The sequence below is a fragment of the Arachis stenosperma genome, chromosome 6 (genome assembly GCF_014773155.1).
Source record: "Arachis stenosperma cultivar V10309 chromosome 6, arast.V10309.gnm1.PFL2, whole genome shotgun sequence".
Lineage (NCBI taxonomy): Eukaryota > Viridiplantae > Streptophyta > Magnoliopsida > Fabales > Fabaceae > Arachis > Arachis stenosperma.
The window spans coordinates 6100500-6119533 of record NC_080382.1 but is presented as its reverse complement, the minus strand read 5'-3'; the positions used below and the strand labels follow the sequence as shown (position 1 = coordinate 6119533).

At 30.6% G+C, this 19034-nt stretch overlaps 2 protein-coding genes across 2 annotated transcripts; both read left to right on the top strand.

Moving 5' to 3' along the window:
* The first annotated feature begins 2906 nt into the window (after positions 1-2906).
* Positions 2907-7787, top strand: LOC130934996 (asparagine--tRNA ligase, cytoplasmic 2). The gene is made up of 8 exons (XM_057864527.1): positions 2907-3402; positions 4290-4526; positions 4789-5361; positions 5964-6149; positions 6223-6287; positions 6397-6526; positions 6773-6831; positions 7444-7787. Exons 1-8 carry the CDS (start codon positions 2932-2934, stop codon positions 7625-7627), a joined length of 1905 nt encoding a protein of 634 aa, XP_057720510.1. The 5' UTR covers positions 2907-2931; the 3' UTR covers positions 7628-7787.
* A 2173-nt stretch (positions 7788-9960) lies between these two features.
* Positions 9961-12927, top strand: LOC130934995 (septin and tuftelin-interacting protein 1 homolog 1). Its single transcript, XM_057864526.1, has one exon. It carries the CDS (start codon positions 10169-10171, stop codon positions 12776-12778), a length of 2610 nt encoding a protein of 869 aa, XP_057720509.1. The 5' UTR covers positions 9961-10168; the 3' UTR covers positions 12779-12927.
* The last annotated feature ends 6107 nt before the right edge of the window (positions 12928-19034 follow it).

Sequence of the window (19034 nt, the reverse complement as noted above, 5' to 3'; positions counted from 1 at the left end):
ATTATTTCTTCTCTTAAATCTTCTAATTTACTTTTTTTCATTAGGTAACGCTTTTCTTTATGAAGAGTTACGATTTTAAATAAAAAATGTGGCTTTAGGATGTGTGGTATGAATTTTGCCACGTAAACACATCTATAAATTTAGATCTGTACCCTAAAACTTCCTTTTTATCATATGCATGACTTGTTTGGCATCGGCAATTCGGCACACTGCAATGATTCATTTAGGCATTTTCAAACCCCAAATAAAAGGCCATTTTTGTTTTACAACCCAAATAAAAATAGGTAATATAACGTGTTGGGAATGGCAAAGACTGTATATAGTAATACAAAGGCAGATGCAGGTTGGCACAAATAATGATGGATTTGTTGGCCTCCATAAAACTATATCCGAATTTGAAATATGAGTTTACTTATATAGTGAAAAATAAAAATCCATATAATTATATATGTGTGTGGGTGAATGTATAAATTTGTAATATAATATTTAAAATTAAGGATTATTCAATTTAGCTAAAAAATAATAATAATACAAACGACAAAATAAAAAAATAAACTAAAGAGTTTTAGAGAGAAATTTTGTCATGATTTTTTTTTTTCATTTTGAATAGAAATGGCAAAAAATTATGCACCTACGAAATATTCGCAACGAAAAAATTTACAAAAATTGGAAATTTTAACTAGGATAAAAATCTGCCCTCACGAATAAATGGATACGGAGACATAAATTGAGATACTCATTTTACAGAGATTCATAAAATCCTGCAAAAAAAAATTATTTAAATGTCTTTGTATATATATAAATAACTCTAATTCACTTTATTTTAATTTATATATTGAAAAATTTATATGTATATTATTATGTTAGATGTGTATTTAAATTATGTTTGATTTAATATATTTGGTTAAATTATTTAGGATTTTATTATAGTTGTGTTAATAAAAAAATGAAAACTTAATAATATCAAATTATTTATGAATATCTACGGATCGTGAATATCTGCCTCCCCAAAGAGAAAATAAATGGAGACGCATAACAAGAATTGGAATAGAGACGGAAGTATTTTACTAAATGAGGACAGAGAATAAATCTTCTCTTCATGGATATTCATTGTCATTTCTAATTTCAAAAAGTATTTTTTCTACTAGTTAAGACTTTAGTTCTTAATCATCTAAGGGTTTTGGGGGTATGGTTCTAAAAATCGAACAAAATCGACCGATTTGACTGAATTAATCGAAAATTGTTTTTTTTTTTGTCGATTTTGTTGTCATAAAAAATTATTGGGTAAAAAATTAATAAAAAATCGGTTGAATTGACGGTTAACTAGTAAATGGCAAGAATTGATCCGATTTAGTTTGTAGACGGTGATATACACAGTAAATAATGTCGTAAGTTTTTTTTTACAATTTACAATTTTCAGCAACTCTGACCTAAATCCAATAACTCACTCGCCCTCTCCTTGCTTGTACGACCATACATGATTCAGATTTCAACCTATCATCAGTAGCTCTAGTAGCCACCGTCAGCAGTCACCCCACCTTTTCTATTGCCGTCGACACTGGCAATTATAATTGTATGAAATATAGATTCTAAGTTTTGTCGTTGATTGTTGATGTAAATACACTTATATAATACTTGTTAATTTTGTTGATTGTTGATGACTTGAGGTGAATGTAATTATATAAATTCTGAATTTTATTGTCGATTGTTGTTGTAAATGTAATTGTATGGTATCTTGTTGATTTTATTGTTGCATGCAAGTTTGTGTTTAATTATTGGTGATTAGAAATGATTAGAAATAATTAAATTTAAATATTTAAAATTATATATTAAATTTTTAATAATTCTATGTTATCTTTAATTAAATTTGTTTGACTATTGTTTGACCTCGTTAGATCATTAAATCACTGAACTAGTCAGTTGATTAATTTGTTTGACCAATTCAGCTTTGTAACTTTGGTTTTGGATTGTTGCATTAACAAAATGAGATTTAAATATGGGGCATTTGATTAAATAAATGAATAGTTTACATCTAAAAAAATAAACAAGTAATCTAACTACCAGATTAATTCAAGTTATTTAAGGATTAATTTAACTCACTTTTTAAATCTTTAAAGATGAAAAAATTCATGTGTAAAATTTTAAAGATGATTTTAATCTTATATAAATTGATGATATATAAAATGACACACTTAATATGTCACTTATCAATAATTATAACATGACTAAATTATTTTTATAATACGTAATATTTATCGTAGTACATCATTATTAATAAGATGATCAATTTAACTCACAATTATATTTTTCAAAAATTAGTTTGAATCATCTAATTTTTTTAGCACCAAATTAATTCTCGTGTAATTTTTGAAAAAGGATTTTAACTATTAACCCTTTTTAGAAAGAATAAGATGATGCAGCAAAATTTGAACTAAAAAACATTTAAATATTGAGAGTGGATATTTTTTAGTAAAAAAAAATAAATAAAATTAATTGTTTAATTTTATTTTTTATTATTTTTTATATTTATTTTTTATCTTATTTATAAAATTAATAATAAAAAATTACACTTTATTTTAAAAAAAAATGGAGAGAATTTACTTATTATAGTCCTAGGTACAAAAAAGATTAAAACTCATTAAATAAAGGTTTGAGATTTGGACGGAAGCAGTAAAGAAAGGCGAAATCCCGCCCAAAATACCGAACTTGAAAGAATACGAAACCCACGACGATCATCCACGTCTTCTCTGCTCATGAAACCAAACAATCCCTTTCCTCTTCCCCCAAACCTCATTAACCAAAAACCCAACTCCAAAAAGAAAAACCCTTCTCAAGCAACGCATCTTCCCAAACTATATCACCCACCACAATGCCCACTTCTCGCAATAGCAACACACTATTTCTCGTCATTTTCAATTTCTCGCAATCACAATGGCCATCATAACTCGTCAACAAGATCCTCAGCTTCAACCTCAACCGTCCCTCCTACCTTTCAAATACTCGCACCGCGTTCTCCTCAAGACGCTCCTGGACCGCCCGGACGGCGGACGGGGTTTCGCAGGCCAGCGCGTCGTGGTTGGCGGTTGGGTGAAGACTTCCAAGGAGGTTAAGAAACCGGTACCGCCGCCAGCTCCGGCGGCTTCTGTGCCACACGAGGAGAGGTTTATTGATCGTGAGAAGAAGGGAGATAAGGATATATCGTGCGTTGAGATGCTTCAGTCTCGGATTCCTCTGATTCGATCTATTTGGGAGGTTTTCGGAGGGGGCGGTTACGGGCGTTCGCATGCTCCTTCTCGCAAGAGGATCGAGTCCGCGCCTCCTAAGCCTGCAACTCCGCCGCCGCCGCAGCTTTCTACTGCGTATCTCCTCATCACTGATGGTTCCTGCGTAGCTAGCCTTCAGGTATTTTTCGTTAGTTCTTTTTAACATTTTAATTATAAATATTACGCTTAGATGGTCCATAAATATTGTCATTTTACGTCAACGGTCAGTAAAAATTTGTATTGAGGAATGCTAGGGGTCAGCAATTTTGGTATTTTGTAACTATTAATTGATCATTAATAATGTTTTTAATAGTATGAGATTATATCTAATGGTGGAAGATCACCTATTTTTGTTTTGATGGTTAAGTGCTGGCTAGGAAACACAAAAATTGCTGCACCCTAAACTTTTTCATTTATATTTATATTTACAGGGGTCTGTACACAACAAATTAATACAATTTACATTTATATTTTTTAAAATTTACACGTATAAATTCGTAAAATTAATTTATTAAAAAGAATTTAATATTTATATTAGTCAAATGACAATTAAAAAAAAAAGCCTAATGGTTCCAAGAGTTTTTCAAATAATATTTGACAATAAAATATCAGTCTAGAAACAGTTTAAATTTATTTAATTTTGTAACTTTTTAATTATTATTTATTTTATTTTATATTCATTAATTAAAAAAATAAATAACGAAGCCAACTAATCAAACAAAGGATTTAGTTTTTTAAAGATAAGAGAAACTTTTAAGTACTCTTACAATGCCGACTGTATTATTGTGTTCTCAACAAAAATGGTTATGTCGTTTAGGATAAAAATCTAAATGATAATTTGTGACTATTGAAGAGTTTCACATGAAAAATGATGAATGAATGTTTCGGATTAAAAATAAATAAGTATACCTATCATAATTTTTTAAGCTGACAATGGCTACTCTAACTACTAGTGGGATAGGCTTGGTTAGTTGTTATAACTTGTACTAGTTTTCATGGCTCTCATTTTCATTCACAAACTTTTAGGTTGTTGTTGAGTCCTCAGTAGCTCAACTCAGCAATCTCTTGCCTACTGGAACCTGTATACTAGTCGAAGGTCAAATAGAAAGACCAGCAACAGAGGGAAAGCATGTTATTGAGCTCAAAGCTGACAAAGTTCTTCACATTGGGACAGTAGATGTTGACAAGTATCCATTATCAAAGAAGAGAGTTCCACTGGAGATGTTAAGGGACTTTCCCCAGTTTCGACCGCGTACAACAACGGTGAAATTCATAATCACTTTGATATTTACTCATTCTATTCATCTTAATTATCTATAGTAAGCTTAGATTTCTTGATAGGTGACATGGGTAGTTGGTTGAATTAACTCAATTTGTATAGAACCTTATCACCTTAACCATAAAATAAAATTGATGGTTGCTCATTGCATCCTATTTATAGGAATGACAATCATATATTTATTTCTTAAAAAATGATGAGAAGTTAAGCCCAAATTTGTTTTGTTTTTCACTAAATGACATGTAGGTGGCAACTGTCATGCGTATTCGCAATGCTCTGTCGTTTGCAACCCACTCATTTTTCAATGGTCAAGGATTCCTTGATGTGCACTTACCAATTATAACCACCACAGACTGCGAAGGATTTGGCAAATTGTTCCAGGTGGCCGGCCTGGAACAGAAAGCTGACAAGCAGAAGCTTAGTACTATCCATGAGACTGATGGTGTTAGCCTTGATATTGTGAAGGCAGCTGCTAAAGAGAAGAGCAATATAGTTGAAACTTTGAAAAGGACTGAGAGCAATAGGGAAGCTCTGGCTGCTGCAGTTCAAGATCTGCGAAAAACAAATGAACTGGTATCACAGTTGGAAGCCATAGAGAAGAAAAATTTAAAATCCTTATCATCGAAGGATGAGGTGGTTGATGCTTCTAGAGATTTGTTCTTGACTGTCTCCGGTCGCTTGCATCTGGAGAGTTATGCATGTGCTCTTGGAAATGTCTACTCATTTGGACCAAGATTCCAGGCAGATAAAACAGATTCGGCCAAGCATGCTTCAGAAATGTGGATGGTTGAGGTTGAAATGGCTTTTTCGCAGTTGCGGGTAACATTTTTTCCTCTCTATATCACTGCTTCATAATATAAGTTTATTGCATACCATTTATCTATTTAACATTTCAATATCTGAATCCATAGAATGCAGTATTACTTGTATATACAGAATTATTAGCCATCCTTCTAAGTTGCTGATCCAGCCCAATGAAATTTGCTAGAGTAGAAATGATTTATATATGCTGTATCTCCAAAGTTAATAATAGGGAAAATTGAGACAAGCAAAAACAATGGTTGGATTATGATTAAATATGAACAAGCAGAGAATTTCTATATTTCTTTCTTTACAGAATTGAATCTTATCTTCTGAACAGCCACAGAAAATTATATATATAGCAAACTTCTCAGAACGATATTGAGAGTAAAAAAAATGGAAGTTGCTCATTAAGAAACCTTAATTTAATTAAATATGACAAAAATTTATTATACTTGTGCATCAAATTAGTGCAGTTTTACATATTTAAATTAACATACAAAGTTCTCAAGTCATAGTCCCTTTAATTAATAGTTGTAAACTTCTAATTCTTTCTTATATTCTGATTTGGAGGCTTCTTTTGCCATTTAATAGCACATTGTACTTTGTGGTGCTTGCAGGATGCCATGAATTGTGCTAGTGACTATTTCAATCACCTCATTATGTATGTTTTGGAAACATGCCATGAAGATATGAAGTTTATTGCCAAAAGAATTGATAACGCCTGCTTCACTCGTCTTCAGCAGACTGCGTCAGGTTTTCCTGAAATGCTTTCCTACAATGAAGTCATAGATATTCTAAGAAAGGTAGTTGCTACTTCTAAATGCTGAGATGAAAACGAGAGACTTTCTTTCTTACTTGTTTTAATTGTGCTTCCAGGTTGAAGATAAGAAATTCGAAACAAATTTCAAATCAGGTGTTGCACTCACTGCAGAACACTTAAGGTACATTAATGTTATAATCATAATCTAGAATTTGCTGATTTCTAATGGAAGCAAAAGCATTGCATTCAATTTAAATTTTTGTTACTTTCTACTCTATGTCTTTCTTTAGCTATCTAGTGGACACCATCTACAAGAAGCCGGTTATGATATACGATTATCCGAAAGAAGCTAAGCCGTTTTACTGTCGCCTGAATGATAATGGAAGAACCGTAGCTGCATTTGATCTGGTTGTGCCAAAGGTACTGCGAAAAAGCGACTGTTAATTGATATGTAGACATATTCTTATTTAGCAGGATTTAGGGTTTATCAGACTAGTTCTGAATAGTGTTATTTGAATATAGCTATTATTATACTCCATGCTAAACTATCACATATTCTCCATCTAACCATGTTGGATGGAGCTTGACAGTTGGACCATGTTTCTACTCTAGTATTGTCCGTTAAAGTTTTAGAATAACAACTTCTACATGCACAACAATCTGCAGGTTGGAACAATAATTTCAGGTAGCCAGAATGAGGAACGAATTAACATTATAAATTCCAGGTACTGTTCATTTGTTTATATAGGATAACAATTTAAGCTTACCTTGTTATGTCTTCTAATAGCAAGTAATGTGAAAGAGTTCTTGTTCCTGAATAATTCGTTCAAAACCACAAATAAGAAGGGCTTAAGGCAAAACTTTAATGTTACTTTCTTGAAATGATGACATGACAATTTTCATGTCCTTAAACTTGAAAACTGTTCTAACAAGTAACATCAGCTACACTTTCAAAAATAGAATTGGGAAGTTCCTTAAAGTCAGTAATCCTTTATGTTGTGGCCATCCTTGACAATTTGATATTTAAGAATAAAAAAAATGAACACAACTCCCTCTGATATATATACATGATATAGATAAATAACTCACAAACTAAGTGGCTGTATGAAAATTGTAAGTAGTAATGTAGTATACTGAAATTTTGGTTTCAAGTTCAGTATCTCAAAGTCTTCTGGTTCTGAGTTTTTGTACTATTGTACACAAAACCAAACTCATGATAAATTAGTTGTTCCTTTGTAGGTGGCAGTTTGTATTAGTTCTATTGATGACTTTGCTTGTTTTCTTGTTGAATAAGAAATATTTTGTTTTCTTTTTGTTTTTCTGCATTTGTATATCAGAATCAACGAGTTGGTCTTGCCGCGAGAGAAGTACGAATGGTACCTTGATCTTCACCGAAATGGAACTGCGAAGAACTCTGGTTTCACTCTGCGGTTCGACCTTATGGTCCTCTTCATAACTGGTCTTACCAATGTTAGGGATGTTATCCCTTTCCCAAGAAGCTATGGCAAAGCCAACAACTAACTAACTTTTATGGATACAAGAGAAGTATGATACTCTGGTGGTGTAGCATATCAGTTTGAATGTATGTAAGTCCTATTGTATATAAAAAGGAAATTTGTGATTGAAATGAAATTTAAGTCTTGTTGGGAAGTTCTTCTCATCAAAGCTGTTTACAACAGATCACTATATTTTAACATTCATTTTATTCTTTCTGAGTCAGCAACATTCATATTTTAAATGCCATAAGATTAGATTAGAACATTCAACCAAGCACTATGTTACATTCACTTCACGATCATATTTTGGATCCTCAAAAGGAAAATCCAAATGTGGATGCACCCTTTTGTTGGTCGAGACGTCTTTTCCTCTGTATTTGAAGGTTTGCAAAGGATTCTCTCCATTACAATCACCTACTATTTAGTATTTACCCTTTGTAAAAATTCAGAACACATTTGTCTTTGCTAGAACAACTTTAAATGATGAATTTTTATAGTGGTTATGGAGATTATAAAACCAAAATTAAAACCATATTTTTTTTATCAATTGTACTTTTTATTTTTCTCTAACTGAAAAATATTAATAAATAATAAAAAAAGCAAAAATTTCACATGCAATTATATTCATATGAAGTTGATATTTAAGAATCGTTAGATGATTTGATAAATTTGACTAAATCATAATCTAATCATTTTCAACTATTAATTTTATATGAAAATAAATGTATGTGAATCTTTACCAATAAAAATACATACTATGGCTTATTAAATTATTCAAAGCCAACATAAAATGAAATATGAAAAAATAGAGATGACAACTCTTCTAACTCGATCAAGAGGAATAATTAAATTATAAATCACTTGTCATCTCAATTAATTCAATTGTTATTATTTTTATATATATTTAATAAATGAAAAAGTGAATTAGTAGAAATATTAGTGTCTATTATTTTTATTAAATTATTAACAAGTGCTCTAAGTATACTTATCATTAAAATTGTTGGATTTTATTTCATTTTTGTAACATTTTAAGGGTTTATTTGGCCGTTATTCTCGAAAAAAATCTCTTTTTTTTAAATTTTTTTTTCTTTTACAAAATAAAAAGTGATTTTATGTTTGGATATTTCATATAAATAGATCTTTTTATTTATCAATTATGTTGGATAAAATAAGATAAAAACACTTTTTTATTCATTTTTATTATGTGAAAAATATCTATCTTTTTTAAAAAAATATCTTTTAAAAAATATAAATTATAATTTCTAAAAAAAGATGTTTTTTAATTTTTTAATATTTTTATTTTTATTATTAAAAATTTACTAAATACACTAAAAATAAAAAATCTTTTTAAATTTTTTTTATCAATTTAATACCTAAAAATAAACGAAGAATGGAAACTAATAAATACACAAGTATATTAAATTAACTAAAAATTTTGGATATGGAAGGAGAATGAGTGTTATACCTTAACGTGATAATTTTTGGTACTTTTAAAATTATGGATTCGATTTGTGTTAAAAAAATTAAAAAAATTTGGAATACACAAATCGGACTGTCCGAGTACAGAAATTGGACAGTCTAATTTATATTCTGTATAACAATAAATCATAATTTAAAAAATACCATTGTTAATCTAATATTAAAAATAAAAAAGTGGATATATACATGTCCGTTTTTTTTTTTATTAATTCATTTTAATAGATAAAACTTTTAAAATATTAATTAAATTTAAGAATATGATTTTGATTCGGACAAATTTATATGAAACAATTTTAATACCCTAAAACTCAACATACATCACTCTAACCTAAAATTTCTATCAGCTGCCACCCCATCCCCTTTGTCACACACCACACGGTAGAAAGGGAAAGAAAGAAAGAAAGAGAGGAAGAAAGAAAGAGGGAGTCCGAGGGAGAAGGGAACCGCGCCGCATCCTGCCGTCGCGCCACCATAATTGGAGGGACGTTAAGAAGTTATTTCGATAAGCTTTTGAGAAAAGATTTTTTTTTAATTATTTTTTTTAAAATTTTATTAAAAAATAAAAATAATTTTATATTTAAATATCTAATGCAAAAAAAAAAATTTTATTTATCAATTATATTTAAATATAATAATATAAAAATATTTTTTTGTTTATTTATTACATAAAAAATATTTTTTTTAAAAAAATTTTTAAAAAATATAAATTATATCTTTTTAAAAAATATATATTTTTATTTTTTAATGTTTTTATTTTTATTATTAAAAATTTGTTAAATATATTAAAAAAAATTTTTTATCAAAATAATTACCCCAAAAAATCCACCGAGAATTCTAATATAAGCGAGGTACAAAACTGTGTAACAAGGTTCAGGGGGTTTGGTTTCATAATTTCATTGTTGGCGAATTTGTGTGATAATATTTTGAAATCATCATCAACATCACTCATCTCTCTGCCACCGCACCACACATTAGATCCTCCGCCGCCTCCCTCTCGCAACCATCGCAATTATCACCTCTTTCAAACCCTCGCCTCCTAATCGATCCCGCACGTCCACCTTCTCAGTCCCTCCGTGTGCCCTAAACCATGGACGAGGACCAAGAGATGGAGAGGTTCGAAATGGACAACGATTTCGAAGAAGGCCAGTGGATTAACGGCGAATTCTACTACAAAAAGCGCAAAGAGAAGCGTACTCAGACCAGAGACGATGTCCTCTACGGTGTTTTTGCCGGCTCCGACGATGACGACGACGACGATTATTCCAGCAAGAAACGCAGGAAGGACCTTTCCAAGAAGCAGGACCTCACCAAGCCGGTAAATTTTATTTCTACTGGAACTTTTATGCCGAATCAAGATGATGTTGATAACAATAGAGATTCTAAAGAACATGGTGAGAAAGATGGTTATGTTAGTGAGGATAGGCCAGGTTTAGGTCTTGGAATGGGATCTGCTTCCACTTCAGGTGCTGGTTTAGGGTTTACTAGTAGTAATGGTGATAGGAATAATGGTTCTGATGAGAACATTGATGATGGTGATGATCATAATTTTTTGCCTACGGCTTTTGGGAAGAAGATTAAGGAAGGGGCGATGCGGAGGGAGAGGGAAAGGGAGAGGGAGAAATTGGAGAAGAAGAGGGGTCAGCGTCAGAGTTCGGATCAAGATGGGTTTGGTAATGCGGGGAAATTCTATAACAATGGAATAGGGATGAAGCTGTTGGAAAAGATGGGTTATAGAGGGGGCGGTCTTGGAAAGAATGAGCAAGGTATTGTGGCTCCTATCGAGGTGAAAATGAGGGCTAAGAATTCAGGTATTGGTTTTAGTGATGCAAGGGAGGGGCCGCCACCACCGTTGCCTGTTTTGCAGCAACAGAACAAAAGCACGGTGGGAGCAGTGCAGCCTGCGGCTAGCAGAACAAAGGAGAGACTGTGGTCAAAGCAGTCACGGTTGAAGAAGAAGAAAGAGGAGGAAGTGTATGTTACTGCTGAGGAGTTGTTGGCAAGCAAGCAAGAACAGAATTTGGAGGTTGTTCAGAAGGTTTATGATATGAGGGGGCCACAAGTTCGGGTTTATACAAATTTATCTGATTTAAATGCCGAGGAGAAAGCAAAGGAGGAGGATGTCCCAATGCCGGAACTTCAGCATAACGTTGGATTGATTGTTCGGTTGGCTGAGGCTGACATTCAAGAGATTGATAGAGATTTGAGGAGAGAAAGGGAGACAGCTCTCAGCTTGAAAAAAGAAAAAGAGAAGTTAGAATCTGAAGCAGCATTCCAAAAGCGTCAACTGGATAATATGGAGGAAATAAATAGTGTCTTGGACCAAGTAGCCGAAGAGAGCACTTCTGGAACACTAACATTAGATTTCCTTGCTAGATGCTTCAGTGACTTGCATAAGAGATATGCCGATAGCTACAAGTTGTGTAATTTGTCCTGCATTGCTTGCTCATATGCTCTTCCTTTGTTTATTAGAGCGTTCCAAGATTGGGATCCTCTTCGAAATCCATCTGATAGGTTGAAGTTGGTATCTACGTGGAAGACCTTGCTTCAAGGAGAAGAATGTCTTGATATATGGGATGTATCATCACCTTATACACAATTGGTTTCGGAAGTTGTGTTGCCAGCCGTCAGAATATATGGAATCAATACATGGGAGGCGCGGGATCCTGAGCCAATGCTACGATTTCTTGATTTGTGGGAGGAGTTGCTTCCTCCTTCAGTCCTCACTGCCATATTGGACAATATAGTCTTGCCAAAATTGTCAGATGCTGCAGGTAAGTGGGAACCACATCGAGAGACCATTCCTATCCACACTTGGGTGCATCCATGGCTACCGAGGATAGAGCACAAGTTGGAAGGTATTTACCAGGTCATTCGTTTTAAATTGAGTTCTGTTCTTGGTGCCTGGCATCCAAGTGACGCCTCTACATATACCATATTGTCTCCGTGGAAGACTGTCTTTGATGCTGTAAGCTGGGAACAACTTATGCTTCGATTTATTGTGCCTAAGTTGCAACTTGTCTTGCAAGAGTTTGAAGTCAATCCAGCAAGTCAGAAGCTCGATCAATTTTTTTGGGTAATTAAATGGGCTTCTGTGATTCCAATTCATATCATGGTGGACATGATGGAGAAGTTCTTCTTCACAAAGTGGCTTCAGGTTTTGTATCACTGGTTGTGCTCAAATCCTAACTTTGAAGAAGTAATGAAGTGGTATAATGGATGGAAGGAGCTTATTCCAGAAGAACTATTGGCAAATGAAAGTATCCGATTCCAGATTAACCGTGGTTTAGATATGATGAGTCAGGCTGTTGACGGAATGGAGGTTGTCCAACCTGGTTTGAAGGAGAATATCAGCTATCTTCGGGTACGTGAGCAACGACAATTTGAGGCTCAGCAGAAAGCAGCAAGCTATGCTCAACAGCAAGCTGCTGCAGCATTGAGTGGTGCCACCGCAGATGGTGTGCATGATTTGAGCTTGAAAGAAGTCATTGAGGCTCATGCCCAGCATCATGGTTTGTTGTTCAAGATTAAGCCTGGTAGAATGCACAACGGTCACCAAATATATGGATTTGGTAATGTCAGCATAATAATAGACTCGCTACATCAGAAGGTATATGCTCAACATGAGGAAACATGGTCCTTGGAATCTCTTCAAGGATTGCTAGAGTTGCATAATAAATCCCTTGGTAAAAGACACTGATTTCTGTATTCTAGTGTAATGTGAAGTAACATCGTAGTTGGGAGGTACTCTTTCTCTCTAGGTTCCTTGTAATTTTTTTTTTTCGCTTGATTTATAGTTTAGACCTGAGATATTTGGTTTATTTGAATGTAATAGTTATTTAGGATGTTTTCACTTGATCTATATCTGGTTACTCTGCTACTTTGTTTCTTTTCTGCTTGGTTCCTTCCCTTGGGGCTGGATCGACCTTATGGTATTCTTCATAACTGGTCTTACCAATGTCAGGGATGTTATCCCTTTCCCAGGAAGCTATGCCAAAGCCAACAAATAACTTAACTTTTATCGATAGAAATATAAAAAGGAAATTAAGTGATTGAAATGAAAGGTAAGTGTTGTTGTGAAGTTCTTTTCAGTAGAAGATTGATTTTAACTTGGAATTGAGAATCCATGAGTTGTTACCTAACAAGACATTCAGTAGTAGAAGTTGCAAGCAAACAACAAATTTGAGTGCAAGGCTTAACTCTTACAGTTTTACTATATTTATTCTTTTGAAATTGAACATTGATATTTTGATGCATTAGACTTATTTGTGGTGATAACTTTGATGCAAGTCCTAAAATGACTAAAAATGTCAATCATCAATGCTGTTTAAGAGCATTCATTTTTTTCTTTTTGGGTTAGTAACATTCATATTTTAATCAATCAACATGACATGTTCATTTCAGAATCATATTTTGGACCCTCAAAAGGAAAATCCAAATGTGGAAGCCCCTGGATGCTCCCTTTTGTTGGTTAAGATGTCTTTTCCTCCGTATTTCAGCGTTTACAAACGATTCCCTGCATTAAACTCGCCTACTATTTACCCTTCACAAAAATTCAACACACAAACTTTGTCTTCACTAGAACAATGTAAATTAAGGCATGGGCATTTTGGTAATTTCATACTCTCTAGAATTTCTTATCATGAGTAAGCCCCTACAAGCGATCTGTCGATTCTGGTAATTTATGGGACCTCTCCATTATGAAAATTTGTTCGGTGCTACACATGAGCATCATATCATATATACTAAATAAATTACAAATAAAAAAAATAATAATGAAACCATTGTTGCTAGAATCTTGATTTAATTCTTAAAATCTTTTGATATTACAATTTTAGATAAATTTATCAATTTTACAAAATTTGTACTAAGTCTAACGATTTTACGATTTAAATCTTCTTAAGATTTTACATTTTATATTCTTAAATGACTTTTTTAATTTTATATAAAGTCTCGATTTTCTCTACTTTAAATGAAACTCTGTATCTTTTTTTTTTTTTTTGCACAATTTGAGTCATATTACATCTAAAATTGATTTATTTTGTAAAATGTGACACTGATCAGGTGTTTAATTATTGTGCACAACATATGTGCGAATAAAATATAAATAAAAAATGAATTTGAAAATTTTCATTTTTGAGTATTGGAAAAAAAATACATGTTAAGAAATTAATTTAGGAGCGCATAATTTCAAGAATATATATAGTGTCTAGATTAAATTAGGTAGTGAAAAGAAAAAAAATAAAAAGATGAAGATTCTCTTTGATAGATAATTAAATATTTATTTTAAAAATATATATTATTTTATTTTTATTAATTCTTTAAAATAAATTATACACTTTTTTTATTCTCTTCATATTAAAGTTTTTTTTATCATAGAATTATCTATTAAATTAACTCCATTTCTTTCTCATAGTAATATTAAATAAAGAATATTAAATTATTAAGTGCACTTACATGCATCACAAGTGTCAATTGAGAAGTAAGAGCGTGAAATTGAAGAAAAAAATTATTATTTTCTTAATTTTTTTTTTGTAGAATGGTATATATTTTCTCAATTTAATTGAATGATAAATAATTTTAACTAAATGTTTAGCTTAAAAATTGCCATTTAAAAATGGGCAGATTATCAAAACAATTAATTAAGCATAAAGAGTTTAATTAATAATCATTGATGTTATAAAATTATATATTTTATTTTGTCAATGAATTATATTAATAATTTACACAATTCTGAAGCTAAGCTGAGCATGCTATGCTATCCACTGCTCTTTGCAGATATTGTCTTCTATGTCTCTTTATATTCTGAATATTTAAATTGAAGCCAACACATCCCTCACCATTTTGTTTCATCTCCCTCTTCTATCTTCACATATTCATTTCCCACTTAAGCTTTTTATCTTTCTCTCTACTCAAATAAATTTCCCACTTCTCATCACTCCCTTATTTGAGGTTATTCCAACACATAAAAGATACAATAAGGGAGTAGAATAATAATAATAGTAGTAGTAACAATAATAATGGGAACTACTAAACTTGCCAAATTACTTTTGCTATTTTTCACCTTATTAACACTTGCTACTCCTAAAGTCATACAAGGTTATACTCATGTCTTTTTTTTTTCTTCTCTCATTACTTCACTTCTTCTTCTTCTTCATCTTCAATTGTTATATTACTAAACTCAATTCTATCATGTCTCACTTCTTTTACTTTCTTCTATCTCTTATATATATTATTCTTGCTTATTGCTTTCCTTTAATTTAATTTCTTAGGATTTTAATATAAACTTTGCCATACTTCTATCCATGCTTTTTGTCATTATTATTTCACAAAGGGTTTATGCTTGAATAATGCAACTTTTACAATAACAACATTTGTTAAGATGAAAAGTTATTAATTAATTGTTTTTAAAAAATGTTAACCTTTTTTTGAATTTCCTATTTCCTACTATTATATATGTAACTTATTATAGTATTATTATTTCACTAAATTATTATTGTTGCAGGAATTCAAACAAAAGGATTATTGGTCTCCCATGAGCACTCTTTTTCCCAAGCCCAAATAGAACAAAGTTTAAAGGTAATTAAATTATATTATATGAAATTTTGAATTTTGTTAGAATCCCAAAGAACTGAGTTTGATGCAATAAGAAATAATTCAGGGATTGAAAATGAGGAATTCAAGGAGATTGATGATTGGATCAACAGCACCAACTTGCACTTACAATGAATGTAGAGGATGTAAGTATAAGTGCAGAGCTGAACAAGTACCTGTTGAAGGAAATGACCCAATTAATAGCCCATACCATTACAGATGTGTTTGTCATAGATGATATTATTAATTAATTATTAATTATTAATTATTAATTAGTTAGTTAGCTTAACTTTGTGTTTTACCATGAGATATTATTGTAGCTACTTGTGGTTTAATTTATTTTATTATTATTATTATTATCTCCATAATATAAATCATCCTAATCCCATGCATCCCTAGGGAACTTATTTCTTTTTGGTTATATGTAAGTGTAATCCTCCTTGCAAAGCTATGATGAGTGCAATTGCTGAAAGATGAAAGCCTTCAATTCTTTTCTTTTCCTTTCTTTTCATTTTGAAAAGTTTTCAAGTATATCGGTATATCAGTGTTTCAGTAATTTTTAACGGTCGATCTTATTAATATATATTATATATATTTTTTATAATTAAGATCAATAGTTAAAAATTACTGAAACACTAGTGTTTCGATACACACTCGAAAGTTTTTCTGTAATTTTATATCTTTTGCGTTTCAATTCATGTAGTATACTATTGTCATTCAATTCAATTAGTAATATATATGAAAAGCAAAAGCAAGTTGAAGTGTTGAATAATGTATGTTACTTAAATTAGAAGGAATTCCTTTATTTTATTTAGTTGTTATTATATTACATTAATTAGTTTTATCTTCAATGCTTTAAATATTTGCTAATTTGTGAATATACTAAATATATAATTTGTTTTGTGAAAAAAAAAGCATATTATACTACTAGTGGTATATATGTATACTATTTAATTTATTGAAAAATATATGTGGATAATATTATTTAAGCATCTCGACTGTTCATTCATTCTCAAATTTTTATATAATAATTTTTTTAATCTCATTTTTAATATTTATTTATTTATTTATTTTTATCTTTTAAATATCCAATGTCATGTGAGTTCTAATCCCAAATTTAAACATTTTTTTGGAAGAATAAATAAAAAAAATATTAACAAACCCTAATTATTGCTGAAATCTCTTTAGGACATTGTTTAATTAAACAGAACTATTGACATTTAGGGTTTAATTAACAAACCCTAACTATTGTATGTTATGCATGCAATATGAATATATGATACAAGTATCTAAAAGCTTGGTTTAATTGTTTCTCAATTAAGAATGGTCAAAGTTAGATATTAGTGTATGTGTAGAACTATCTATGTCAATGAAAAAAGCAAAGGGATTTTGAGGCATATACTATATGAAGTGATATATGAATGAAGAACGTAGAGCATTTGAAATTCACAAAAAATAATGAATGTGCACGCTTAGCCTGCAAGTTGTCACATGGCCATGGAATTGAAAGTGGTCCCTAAAAGTATATATTATTAGACAAAAATGGCCAAGAGATCACATGGCAACTTAATTTATTTATTTGTTTGAATCTTCTTCTTATTATTCCATCTTCACTAAGGGGCAAACACTAAATTTGTACAGTGCTGAATAAGGGCAATTTATATATATACATATATAGGTCCCATTTTTGTGTGTGTAAAAAGCAAACTGAAGTTACATAGCCACTGAAACCCTAAATATATGTTTGTTCTATATGCAATTGGCCTCATCTATATATATATGATTTTGTGCACAAAAATCTTATCAATTCATTAGTACAAATTATTATATATAATTCCTCTATCCAAATATATAAAGTAATAATAGTTTTTATTCTTAATATTTGGATATAAATTTTATTTAGGCCCTTAACATTTATAAAAGTATTTTAATTTTTAATAAGTTATTATTTCTGGAGTGAATCATCAAATTTGAGATTTTTATTTAAAAAAAAAATTATGTCATTTGAGATATATATAACTCGTTAACAAATTAATTTAAATTTTTAAAGTATTAAATTTTGTGTCTCTCTTCTTATATATTTACACTTTATTTTTTTATGTGAGATTATTTCTTTTTTCTTCTTATATTTGCTATTTAGGACTGAGAGTAATATTTGCACTGCATTTGTAGATATTCAACTCGTTTCAATTCGTTTAGAGTGGGTTGGCAATCTAATCTATAATAAGGGACGGTTTAAATAGATTTATAAGTTATTTTTTTTACTTTTAATTTATGAAAAAGTATAATATTAATTATAGTGTCTGGTATAATTTTTAAAATTAAATTATGAAATTTTTAAAAAATTATTTTAATATTTATAAAAAAATTAAAAAATAACTTTTTTTATAATAATTTTTTTATTATTTTTCTCTTAAAATAAATAATTTTAAAATTAAAAAATCAAATACAAAATTATTTATTTATAAAATATTTTTAATATAAATATTTATTATTTAATCTGTTTATCCAAATTCAACTTAAATAATGTCGAGTTCGGTCAATGCTTATCCAATTCGTGTACCCACATATAATACATATAATATATATAATAAAAAAGTAGAGAGTTAAGACCAAAATTTTCTTCTTTGAAAGAACTAAAATATTGTATGAAAAATAAATTCGTTTTTTGTGAATTGGGTGAAATAAAGTCGAATTAAGAAATTTATGATGGGAATACAGGTAGATGAAAACATAAATCCTACCGTATTTTACCTATTGCCACCCTATGCTACTCTAACATTAATAAGACGAAATAAATAGGTTTTCTTTTGTTGTTACTTTTTTGTTTAGTAAGTTATGAACTTGTTTATTAGTTTGGAACTATTTAGTTAGAAAATAGGACCAGATAGTTATATATCCAATTTTCTAGTAGGGGTGTGCATGGGTCGGGTGAAATCGGGTTTGATGTGACCCAGACCCGACCCGAAATATATACCGGGCCTATTTGTTAGATCCGAACCCGACCCTAAACCCGATGAAACCTATACACTTTCGGGCCACGATTAAATCGGGTAAAAACCGGGTGAAAACCGGGTCATTAACATTATATTACCTTGATATCTTCTTGTAAGTTAGCATGTAAAAATATCCAAATTTTTAAGACTCTAACTATTATTTGACATGGTAAAATTCACTTAGAAAAATATAATAAGAACCAACTTTTCTCTAAAATTAAAGCATAACCATAATCAATACTAATATTGCCTAATAACACCAAATATTTAAATCAATACAAATAACACAAGATTATGCATTAGTCTAAAATCTTATGCATTTTAAATATAAAACATTAACTTATAGTCTTATATATAATGACTAGT

Bases quoted from the DNA above. Each gene is read 5' to 3' on its own strand.
- LOC130934996 (XM_057864527.1), top strand. From the start codon at position 2,932: ATGGCCATCATAACTCGTCAACAAGATCCTCAGCTTCAACCTCAACCG. The intron at 5,362-5,963 runs GTAACATTTTTT...TGGTGCTTGCAG, and splicing joins TGGCTTTTTCGCAGTTGCGG to GATGCCATGAATTGTGCTAG. The intron at 6,527-6,772 runs GTACTGCGAAAA...AACAATCTGCAG, and splicing joins TTGATCTGGTTGTGCCAAAG to GTTGGAACAATAATTTCAGG.
- LOC130934995 (XM_057864526.1), top strand. From the start codon at position 10,169: ATGGACGAGGACCAAGAGATGGAGAGGTTCGAAATGGACAACGATTTC.